We start from the raw sequence: 12833 nt of genomic DNA on the forward strand, positions 1-12833 counted from the left end.
ACCACAGAGTTAAAAGAGTCCATGTTTACGTAAAGCCATCACTTTCGAAATACAGGCTTTATGGTGCTTGATTCCATCCACTCTTTCTCAATGTTATTAAACAGTAAAAGAGTGTTTTGCTTCCCTACCTCCCTGGTTTTAGGCACATTGTTTAGTACATCACACACACACATGCACGCACGAATGTGCGTGCGCATGCTCACACAAACACACACACACGCACACCTCCTGACGACACCAAGTTTTTGTAACTCTGCTGCACTGTAGGCTCTCTTGGGAAATCATGGATCTTAATAGGAAACATATTGTTGCTCTCTCACTCACACACACACACACACACACACACACACACACACACACACACAGATGGATAGATTAAGGCGATATAGATAATACAATCAATTTAATAGATACAATATGATGGACACATATGGAGAGAGGGAGGATGAGAGGGAGAGGGAGAGGGAGAGGGAGAGGGAGAGAGAGAGAGAGAGAGAGAGAGAGAGAGAGAGAGAGAGAGAGGTAAAAACAGCTGACTTGGCATTGACTGTGATCAAGTCTTAGAGGGTTTAACACAGAAAGCCTCCATTGGGGGAAACATGCTCCTTCATGTGGGGGTAGGACACCATGCCTGCCGGATACCATGCCTGCCGGATAATACCATTGACTTATCTTCAGTGCTTCTCAAGCCTTTTTAATTCCAAGGACCCCCCATAAAAGTGTACAAGGGTCCATTTGAGTCACAGTCCTGGGGGGTTTCCATTTGGAATCCCTTCAAGGAACCCAAAGGGTCCCTGGACCCTACTTTGGGAACCATATTGACTTATCCAATTGCTGCTATAAAGCCGATAGCTGATAGCTGTCAGTGTCCATGACTTTTCTTTTCTATGAATGCAGTATTCATTACATAGAACATTGTACAGCTTCCATGATAAATGTACAGTATATAGTATGCATCTTGGTACAGGAATCATTCAATGTTGTTGTGATGAGAAATGTACTTCTATATTCCTTATTATTCATACAAAGCTAACTACATATTTTTAAAACTGTACAATTTCAAAATGTTTGCAGGCCAGGTAAATTCTACTGTAATTCTCCTTTTCCAGAAATTGACGAACAACATGACCATATGACGAACTGTGAGGCAGCGCGGCACATGACGCCAGCAATAACATTATTCTCCCGAGGTCAGAACAACAAAACTGTACATAACGAGTGTTACAGTACACGGCGTAAAACATTTGACACTACAGGATAATCCTATCACGCTGCCTCGGCAGCGTGACGCGTGACTCATGTCCGTCCAAGACGGTCATGTATGTCACTGCGTTATGACAGCATCCTCTCCAGTGGAGATGGGGGACCTTATGAACACCAAGCCCAGTGCCAGAAATAGAGCACACGATGATATGTCATCCTGACCCGGTAGTGACCATCACACACCCCTCTCCCCTGAGGACAATTATTGTGTTAGGAGTGCTGTGGAGTTGAGCTTTCTTTCCAGCGAACGCAGCCAGAAGGATGTCAGCCGGCCCGGCCGGCCGGTAAGACACTGACGTTCCGGAACGCTTTACCTAACGCGGCCTCCGTTGGTTTGGCTGTGGGTTTTGGGACGCTTCACTGGTGAAAATTAATCGTCTGGATAACTCCAGGGAACTGACCCTGCTCCATGACACACTGCGACACACTGATCCCACACTGTGATAAGTGTGATGACAATGATACAACCAGGGGGGTGTTGGAGTCGGGAAGGGGGGGGGGGGGGTGATCCCCTGACCTGTCCGTGTATCTGTTTCTATAGCTCACAAGGTACAGTAGATGGATAGATGCTAGAGGTGCAACGGTTCAGTTAACCCATAGTTCGGTTCGAACCTCTGTTTTTTGGGTCTGTGGATTGGCAAAAAGTAAACTTTTGAATGAGTTGAGATGATAATTAATGTCACGTCAATGCAGTAGGGTTTATTCATATGTTCATCCTTTGCATTAGATGAGATTAACTGTTTAGATGAATTCCATGCATTTCCGAAGAGCATTTGAAATTAGTTTTTTGATTACACAAATTCTTCTAGTTTTTAGCATTTATTTAGATTGATACAGTATTTTTTGCACTATTTAAGAAATGCATGTAAAGAATGTTAAAAAAACCGAAGATCCACAATTGTGAGTGAATTGAACCGTGGATGGTGAAGCATACAGTAGGTTCAACATCAAACCAAGAGCTGTTGGCTTGCATCCTTAATAGATACACATTCAGATCCTCAATGTAAATGTATCCATAAATGTTAACCAATGCCTCAAGACCTCAACCACCAGATCCAGAAACCATCAGTAGAGCAAAGTTGACCGTCAGCTCCAGAGACTACGCCCCCACCCTGAGTCTCGCCCTACCTTGGGTTCCTCACTATCTTGAGCGAAGGTGTGGTCTCTTACTAGTGAAACAGCATGTATTGGGCAATGACAAAGTATGCACGCACGGGCGTTGAGTGATACAAAAGAAGCGCTTCTACATTCCTAACACGACATGTGGCATATGGGTCCCATCAGTCAAGGCCATGTAAAGAAGGAAAGGACACGGACGCCACTTTCTTGGTCTGGCAAATCTATAGCTGGCATATTCAGCACACTGGGAGTCAATCTGAAGCTGGATGGAATGAGCTCAGGTGGACACAATGAATACAATCCTTGAATGACGGTGACCTCTTTGTAAAATAATCGGTTCAGGACAATAAAAGAAGCCATATCACACATGTTTTCTGATGCCTTGTTTTGCGATACACTACATGATTTGATTGAGGTTTCTAAATAGCACAGAGTACGTGTCAGTATGTGCTGTCACCACAAGACTGTCAATGAATGACAGCCTGTCAACCCATTAACACGATGATGAGTCTGACACATCGAAAAAAATATTGTTGTTCATACACTGCTGAAAAAGGCATGAAAAGGACATGCCATGGTGACAGCGGTTCCCAACCTTTTCTGGATCATGGTTCCACTTAAAAATCTCCAAATCGTTCACGGCCCACCCATCATACCACCTACATGTAACACGGCAGCCAATTTAATGATTTGAAAGATCATTCAATCGATCGCATTCAAGGCTTGGATGAACGTATCCAACATAGTATATATGAAGTTCCTACTTATCTGTATCACAATGATAACAATGTTTTCAAAATTCCACAATATTTTGTTTTTCAGACCTTTATCACTGAGGCTCGTACTGTGTGAATGGATGGATGAATGGATAGATGGATAAATGACATTGTTATGCTGATCACAGAGTTGAGGACTGACCCGTCTCGCGTGCCGTCCATGGCGGCCAACGGAGACAGGTGGTGGGGGCTGTTGAGGTCTCTGTCCAGTCGGTGCTGCCTGGGCGGGGGCAGGTCGGCGGTGGAGGCCGAGCCGGGGGCGGGGGAGAGGAGCTCCACCGAGGCACTGTGATGGGGGGTGCTGGAGCCAGCGTACAGGCCTGAAAGACAAACAAAGTTAATACCCTAAATGTGCCAAATAAACTCGGGGGCCCCTCGGAGGCTCCGGCCGTCCTCCCTTTGATCCAATTAAAAGCCGCTTCGTGGCGACAGGGTTTTGTTTTGACAACTTCCATCCAATCGGAGTGGCTTTGAAAAAGTACAATGTTCTGTGTTTTTGCGCTGGTTGTAATTTGGGGTACATTGTTTGTGCTGCCATGGGGATTGGACCTTGTCGTTCCTTCAGCTGTTTGTTCTCATGATAGAATAATGGACTAAATCTTTACATGTGTTCACTTTGAACAGTAGGACATTTAAAAGGAGGAATAAGGTTACAGAATAGCCTGTGTGCATGTGTATTATACCCATTTTCCCCTTAGGGATCAATAAAGCTTTATCTAATTTGAATATTATGAACATGTTTGCGTGAGAGAATGTGCATATGTATGTATACAGTATGTGCATGCCTGCGAGTGTGTCAATTTGTGCATAATATGTGTATGTTTGTCTGCACTGTGTGTGTGCGTGCGTGCGCGCGTACGTGCGTGCGTGCACATCTTTGGACCTGCACTTGAAAATATGCACACAAATAATATATCTGACCTTTCCATCTGAGGCACTGACATTAACAAGACAGTCTAGGTCTAGTCCAGGTTTTTTTTCCACAGATATTACTAAATGTTTCTTCCGAGAGCCATGTGACAAATCACAGTGACATGTGAATGTTCTGTCAGGGGCTGAACATGAAGGAGTCCAGAGCTGGCGTACTCGTCCCTGTTAGGAAAGTAAGAAGTTTAAAACAGCATCTCCTTCCAGTCCTCCACCGCACAGTAAATCTATTACACTAAATCTGCTCGCATCTCCCGTTTATCCCATGATATCTTTCCCAGCAGGCACAGGGACAGCGGTGCGCTGACTGTCCGGGGCAGTTACCGTGCGCCAACAAGGAGAGGAGAAGACAAGGAGGAGGAAGAGGGGAGGAGGAGGAGGAGGAGGAGAGATAGGTGCTCCCGGTTTTGCCGTTGCCATGGCCCAGCTGCGCTCAAGTGGAAGCATGCCGAGTACCGATCTGACAGGCCCCTGAAATGGTTACAAGCCTGATTCATTACCCCCAAATCATCAATCACAGACCGTAAATGGTTTCCCCTTTAGCCCCAACATCTGCTACCAGACCGGCAAAACATTCGACAAATAATGGCCATGATTGCTTCAATTTCATCGCTCGCTTGGCTCAGAGAGACAGGTTCTGGCAGTGCATTGTGTGAGTTAGTGCACGGATCTCTACTGTCGATCTGTATATGTACAGGTTGGAGAAGTTGGTTACATCGAATGGATGGAGCATCTCTGCACAGTTAACTCTGTGTGTGTGTGTGTGTGTGTGTGTGTGTGTGTGTGTGTGTGTGTGTGTGTGTGTGTGTGTGTGTGTGTGTGTGTGTGTGTGTGTGTGTGTGTGTGTGTGTGTGTGTGTGTGCGCGCGCGCTTGTATGTGTGTTTGAGAATAGACATTGTGCACAACAGCATGTAAACGTCTGCACTCAAACTGTGATGTGGCCTCCGTCTCAGGTTAATCAGGGAACACTACTAATTGTGCTCTATAAAACAGAGAGGGGCTTCTCGTAAGTCTAGCTTCAGCCGTAGTTTAAACGCAAAAAGAGCAGACTTATAGCCCAGCAAACAGGAAATGAGCTTATAGCTCTGCCTGGAAGGGTGAGTCATTTTCTACTTCACAAGTGCTAATGCTGGGACTGGTGCCCACTCTGCCAGTCCCGTAGCATGCATCCCATTGGCCAGGGAACAAAGCTCAACTCCACACAGATGGAGATCATGAATGCCGATGAGCTGCATCTCTGCTGGCATGCACCCTGAATTACACTGCCCTCCTCTGACGCCCTCTGATCACCTTATGACGAGAGAGAGAGCTCCTCCGGGCTAGTAGGTGGTAGAAACCATCCACAATGTGAGGATTCAAGGGCCTGCTTGACAACCAAAGGGGAGCTGAGCGTATGCAGTCAACGGCGCGTTGTGTTCCAGCAACAATAACAGAGAGCGATGGGGCGCCTGGACGAGGCACAAGGCATCAAGCAATGACAGATGTGTTCATAAAATGTGGACACTGCGGGGCATCTCTGGACTTTCAGATTGTTATAGTCTGTTTATTCACCACTCGTTTACAAGCCTTTGTGTCAGTGACTGTTGCGGATGGTTAAATTCATTGTTTAAATTAAATGGGAGTTGAGAGTCATACATGACGTATAAACATTGCCAGATTTCAGCTGTGATTAAGTATTGTTATCATCTGTGCATGGCGAGATCAAAGCTGAACATGGTCCGATGGCTGCCTGTTTAGGAACGCCTTTTGCATCCACTGGCTATGAAATTCAGACCGAGCGGGAGGTTATAGGACTTTCCCCCGATAGTAAACTATCAGAAACAGCCCAAACATCCGAAATGCTAGTACTGATAAGTAATAAAAGACAAGTTTGATCTGTGATTGATTAGACACAGATGGAGGTTAAGGGTCACATGATCAGCGATGATGTCAAAGAGCACTTAATCCAAACCAATCCAACCAGCACAGATAAGACATTAAAGAGAGGTATTCCCCGCTCCACACTGTAATTGCATTTGTACACTAATCTGAATTAAATTAATAACTTTCGGGGTCCATGAGCCATAGCTCCAAAATTGGAATTAATTACGAATTGAGAGGGAAAAACCATACCTATTTTAAATTAGGGTCAATAACCCTTCCACAGTAGTAGCTTTTTCAACTTTTTCTGTTTTGGCATATTTTCCTATATAATGCCTAATTTGGATTATTTAAATGTACAATTTCATGGTGATAACGATTCATACATATTTTACCTATTCACCTGTCATGTATCATGCCTACTATAGGTGAAAATAACAAAATGTGTGATAAATATGAAAAAGCTATTCCTGTGGAAGGGTTATCATATATGAATTTACTTGTATTGATCCTATAAACAATTAAATATAGGTATGGTTTTGCACACTCAATTCGTAATTAAGGTTCCAATTTTGGGGCTCTGGCTCATGGACTAGGAGCGGAACCGGTTGGACCCCGGTGGAAAAGGGGCTACAGTGTGTGCTGTACCTGTGAAGATGTCCTGGCTCAGTCCGGGGGAGCGTCCGTCTTTGCTGTTGTACAGGTGCTGTGAGGGGGCGGGGCCGTGCAGGTGCTGGGAGGAAGGGGCGGAACTGCCCTGCAGGTGCTGAACCGACAGACACTCACTCAGGACGTCCTGCTCCAGGTGGGGGCACGGCCGCAGCTGTCAACCAAAAAGAGACGGAGACTGTGTCGTGTGCAGAAGATAGTGAATTCCTATTTAATTCTATACATTTTTTGAAACTGAGTTTTGGGTTTTTAGTGTGTTGTTGTGACCCTGTCAATATATAACTCTACGTCCACCCTTTGTTCTGTAGGGCGGCTGTAGCTTAGCGCTGTAGGTAGAGAGGTCACTGGTTCAGCATATGTCTGTAGAGAGGTCACTGGTTCAGCATATGTCTGTAGAGAGGTCACTGGTTCAGCCTATGTCTGTAGAGAGGTCACTGGTTCAGCCTATGTCTGTAGAGAGGTCACTGGTTCAGCCTATGTCTGTAGAGAGGTCACTGGTTCAGCCTATGTCTGTAGAGAGGTCACTGGTTCAGCCTATGTCTGCATGTTGAAGTCTCCCTGAGCAAGACACTTAACCCTTAACCCCACTTAAACCTTAACAACTCAACTGCTCATCATGACTATCCCAGTGGCCATCAGCTGGGCAAAGGTGAGAGAGAATTTCCCCCAGGGGATTAACAAACACCTTCCCTAGTAATATTCACGTGGGTTACGACACCACTACTCGTTCTCTCAACTAGTGCAACTAAAACCAATATAATGTTTCCTGGCATGTCTAAATAAAAGTGAGTTTCCGTCCGCAGGTCGTCCCTCGATGACCTTCTCAAACAAAGTGGCATACACAAAAAGTTAAACTGAGCAAAGTGAACCCTCGTTGTCCTGACAAGCTCTCATCTCTCTCCGCCTCCACAACAACCCATCAACCCGTCCCTTGCCTGCTAGTGCTACAGTACCCCGTGGTGCTTATTTTCTCCTTTGTCTTCTCTGTTTTGATAATCCTCTTCAGACGTTAATTCAAAACAGTAACTGCAAATGAGAACACATTTCCACCGAGGGATAACAAAACAAAGCATAATACCCCTTCTTTTGAGTCATGCATTGGCTTATGGGTGTTCTGGGTGGACAACTGGCATTCCAACTCAGAGCCAACAAAAGATTGCTTCTGTTTCTCACTCTGCCAAGGCTAATGGGGACAAGTGAAGACACATTTCGACTGCAGAGTCCATCACACGCCATGCGGCACCGCCCGAAAGGGCCCAGCGTCAGTTAGGAGTTATGGGACGACATGTGCCTCATAGCTCAGCGACAGACCTTGACCTCTGTTGCATAGATCAGAGTTGGATTACTCTGTAATAAAATGTTACAGTCGCTCAGGTGTACTGTAGCAAACACACACACACACACACACACACACACACACACACACACACACACACACACACACACACACACACACACACTCACCCCAGTGCAGTCCCAACAACCGTGTCTTCCACTTTACACTGGAGATTCAAAGCCACAGTGCCGTTAGCAATAGAGGTTGTCCAAGCAGTGAGCACACGTGATTTTCTTTGGTAGGAGAAAGGTTGGAATTTTAAGCCAACAGGGTATAGTTCTCCAGTATAAGGTCTGGAAATGGGACAGTGACAGAGCAAAGGGGCCAGAGAGGGAATCTCTCTATAAACAGTGTCTTTGACATCTGGCTTTAGCTTGAGTACTAGAGTAAGTACAGTAGTGCTGACAACCAATGGCATGGGACTTGATCCTTATAAACCATGCAGCGGTTCTTCAGTCCTGGCGATCAGCGCTGCTGTTTGTTGTCGGTTCTGCCATGTCATTCTTCTGGTATTCAGAGTCCAAATGAGCCCTTAACCCCTTACAAAAGCAATATCCTGTACTGTCAACATTCCAGTGCATTATGCGTTATGTACAGGTTCTCTGATATTGTCTTACATTCTAGTATATACAGACAGTATATTCCACCATGCCTGAATACTAAGGCAGTCAAGCCTGAATCCACAACGTGTGCAACTATACAGCATAACTCAGGCGCTATGGCACGTTCAGTTCAGGGTGAAATCTACTCACATGTACTGTACTGTACTGTACTGTACTGTACTGTACTGTACTGTACTGTACTGTATGTCCTGTAAAACAAACCGGGGTATAATGCTGTGACTTCCATGTGGATGTTGTGACATAATCGTGTTCCAAATGTGGAGTTACAGTAATTTCCTCTCGATTGACTTGAGTTTTAAAAAGTGAAATATTTCAAAAAGTATACCAGTATGTAGGCCTATGTGAGAAAATACTGCAATACTTCCTTGGCCCACAGGCCACAGGCAGTGTGCACAATTGCCGCTGATCAGTAAGGGGTTTGTGAGATTAGTCCCGGAAACACAGACACACGCCATGCAAATACAGTAGACAGAAGAGAAGTCACTCATCCATTCAATACTCTTTATACTCCCTAGATATTGTATAGGGTATAAATGATCACTATACATTTGGGCAGTACTACAAAATGACTTGAACGGATAGTGAGGAAGGAGTGGTTTTCGGACCAGCCTGTGAACTCAGTTAGTCTATGATGTATATGTGAATAGTTTTTAACATCAGTTCAACTGAGAGATGAAATTAACCATCACTCGTCAGCTCCAATCAGATCAACGTTACCTTGTCCGCGCCCCTTTAAAGGCACTCCTCTCCTTCCCATCATTCACTTGTGCTTCCGTTCAGGTAGCACACAGACACGATCGAGAGCTCGCAGCTCACCATCATCATCCGTCATTTCCATCCAAGTTCAACATGGAGTCAACAAAATTCCTCCACGGCCGCAGCTTTCATCCCAGGACACACTGACGGGTGTTTCGCCAGCGTCCCAGGCCCTGCATGCCTCCATCAGATACAGTATCATTCTAATTGCTCGCTACTGCTATTTATCCACCTGAATGGTTCAACTCACAAAACAAACGTAACTGCTAACAGCCTAATTTAGATTCCGTTCCGATACTGCCTCCGCACGCAATAGCCCCTTTTTTTCCCCTGCTTGCTTGCTTGTTGCTGCTTCAGTGCTTATTGTATATTGCGCGTTGCTGTATTCAAAGTCTACTCATTCTACTGCTGCTATGCCTTATGCCACCAGTCTCGCTACTGCTACAGGTGGCATCTGGGCGATCATGCATTAAACGTTGCTTTCACGGTAGTAGGCTACTGGTCATCATGTGAACGTAGCATAGATCAAGGCTGCAGGACTAAAAACATACACAGCGTCTAGTCTGTCCACAGTGTAGAGTGGCGACTGGCGACACGCTTCGTCTAGTTCCAAACATTGTTCCTTTGGCGGAACTATCCCTTGAGATAGAACGAGCACTTCCGCATTCCATTGTTGCCACGGGAGTCAACACTAGCGTCGCCACTATCACTAGACTACTCTGAGTATGTCCGGTGCCCGTCAGGCATGTTGCCACGTCCGCTCATTATAAGCGTCTCAGGCTTGTTTTTTTTTTATCACTTGCCGGGTGAACGCCGTTGTTTAAACCCACGGTTCGTTCGAAGCACCCTCAGTTTTACATGATGGTAAACTATCTGACGCTGTCGGATCGTTTTCATAATGATTCAAGTTAGTTTTTGTGGCTTGTTTTCGCGGACCTGGCCGCTCGTCTCCTCCAACATGGCAACTCGGTGCCCCATTCATTCTTGCCACGGCAATCTGCTACTGCTCAATTTCATGCTTCAATCATGCGGATTGTGGTGAGATGTGATCGTAATCGTAGTTCTGTTTTTTCGGTTGGTACTTTGATCAACGATAAACAGTAAAGCAGTTGCTTTGTGGCGGTCGCTTATTGACGTACCATTTAACGTACGAGGAAAGTGTTTCTCCTTTCAGTGGACAGTGGGTGCATATACTGCATATTGATATTGGCTCATTATTTTGCCAGTGGCCCGTGGGTGCTTCTGCTCCTGCGCACCCGCGGAGTTGACGCCGCCGAGCGTGAACACATTGAATTAGCTGATCTACAAGCCGTGTGAGCTTCACAGGTCGGAGCTCCCCCTATCAGCTCAATAAGTCACATTTAGCTGTGGTTTATTTCCGGGTTTTCATATTATGTCTAACCCCCTGATCGATGTTAGACCCTCACGTCGTGAGCTCGTAGCTCTGTAGTGGCCAAGAAAGAACGCTCCATTATTACATTGACAACTGTCAATGAAGGGAAAATGCTTGCCATATTGTCCCTCTTTATGCCACTCCGTCTCCTATCATTCACGGCATTTATTGTTCATGCCGGCACCGTTCGTTCACTTGACCTTCCATCACCTAGTCAACTTGAGCTAGCCCTTTTTCACCAGCGCCCCTCACTTCTCACGGGTGTGATTATCACATTGCGTTTGCTCAGGAATCGGCTCAAGTGCGCGGAGCGGCTTCCCGCTGTCTCCCTAAATCGCTCATTTAGGACTCGTCACGTTTCACTCAAACGCGAGATTTGATTTGCCATTCACACGTCCGTCGCATCCCAGCTTCAGTTAATGCTACGCAGGCAGTCATCTCTCATGGTCACGACATGACTAAACCGCAGCACGCATCACTCCACTCACCCTCTCCGACCGCTTCCGCTTTCAACACGACAGTCACGCTAACTCGATGCAGGTATAGTGCAGAGACATACAAATGGCTTGTCTTCAGGGTGGTCGTGTTCCATCTGGTATTCCTCTCCTTTCACAGCAAATCTCAAATCTGCTGCCGCGTTTGCACATTGTCGTACCTCGCCCAGCAGATATGGGAGTTTTCGCCACGGGTCACGTTCTCAATCTCCACGCGGTTGTAATCCGTGGGAAGTACGTGTCTCTGATGTCTCGGTACAATGGACACATGGTTAGGAAGCGTAGCTCGCTTTCCACTTCATTTGCGCGCAGTGGGTCTTCTCTCAGGATTCAGGTCCGCCTATGACGACCTTCTCGATGGCGAGACCATGCTCACCAAGTCTGTACCTAATTAAGATTTTCTCTGTTACTCACCCGTCAACTGCATTGTTTCTCCTGCTCCAGCGTCAATTAAGTCTTAAGATTCTACTCCGACCATACTAACTCTATGCTTGTGCTCCTCCTACCTGCTCTGCGATCATCAGGGAAACGAGCACCGTTCACGCATGCCGGGAAGGCCAGGTTCTCGGCTAGGCCTCTTTGGCCACCGGTTCTCTCAACACGGACCCCCACCGAGCTGAACTCGTCAGCCATCCACCGCAATCTAATCCCATCAGCAGCCATGCACTGCAGCAGCTAAACTCAGTCGGCAGCCACGCACTGCAACAGCTAAACTCTTCGGCAGCCACGCACTGCACCAGCTAAGCTCGACAGCCACGCACCGCAACGTCTCAACCGCGCCGTAATGTCTAAACACATAGGCAACCACCCACTCAACGTCTCAAACCACTCACCTTAAGCCATAACCTATTCGCAGCCTCCGTTGCTCGGAGAGCTCAGGCCACCGTGCTACGCTCCCACTTCAGTTTTGGGGGGGAATTCCAAGCGGAATAGTTTCCCGCAGTCGGGTCATAACATTATTAATAATTTCGGTTCCACGTCCACTGCGTCAGCCATAGCCCAAGAAACCTATGTTCGTCAAACCATTCCCCTTGGGTCTGCTGCGTTCGTCAAACAACACGACGCCCAGGTCTCGCTCGATGCCCAGAGATCCATGGCGTCTACTAGTCCGGCACTTGACCGTGTGGTCCGGCTCAACGACTGGTGGTCGTGTCGGGTGGTCGGGTACCTCTCCTCCGTGCTCCTCCCCCTCCATGTTAAGATCAGTTTCTTCCCTGCTACCGCGGAGACCGTCCTCCTCCTCGGCCGTGAATGCTGGACACTTACACAAGCCCCTCAGAAATCCCTGGACGGGTGCTGCACCAGAATGTCACGCGTGGTACTTAACATCAACCAGGATGAGCACATCACCAACAAGCGTCGGTACGGGGCATTACCAAGTATAACAGAGAAGATAGCAGTGAGGAGAATGAGACTAGCTGGTCACTGCCACCGCCATCAAGAACTCCCGGCCAAGGCCGCACCGCGGGAACCAACGCACAGGCGTCGATCGAGAGGACGTCCCACACCTACCTACGCGGACGCACTAAAGAAAGATACCGGTGGATGCGCAAAGGCAAGTCACCGGGTTTGGATGGGATACCACCTGAACTATACACTCTGTTTTGCGCAGACAG

At 46.9% G+C, this 12833-nt stretch overlaps 1 protein-coding gene across 1 annotated transcript in view; it reads right to left on the minus strand.

The window, feature by feature from the left end:
- glis1b (GLIS family zinc finger 1b) overlaps positions 1-12833 on the minus strand; it is a 104089-nt gene that overhangs the window by 11595 nt on the left and 79661 nt on the right. Inside the window, exons 7-8 of the mRNA XM_083766645.1 lie at positions 6595-6769; positions 3301-3478 (exon numbers count right to left, since the gene is read on the minus strand). Of these exons, the coding sequence (XP_083622771.1) occupies positions 3301-3478; positions 6595-6769 (353 nt within the window). The remainder of the gene's footprint in view (positions 1-3300; positions 3479-6594; positions 6770-12833) is intronic.

The sequence above is a fragment of the Protomyctophum parallelum genome (genome assembly GCF_964188405.1).
Source record: "Protomyctophum parallelum genome assembly, chromosome: 6".
In the NCBI taxonomy this organism is placed as follows: domain Eukaryota; kingdom Metazoa; phylum Chordata; class Actinopteri; order Myctophiformes; family Myctophidae; genus Protomyctophum; species Protomyctophum parallelum.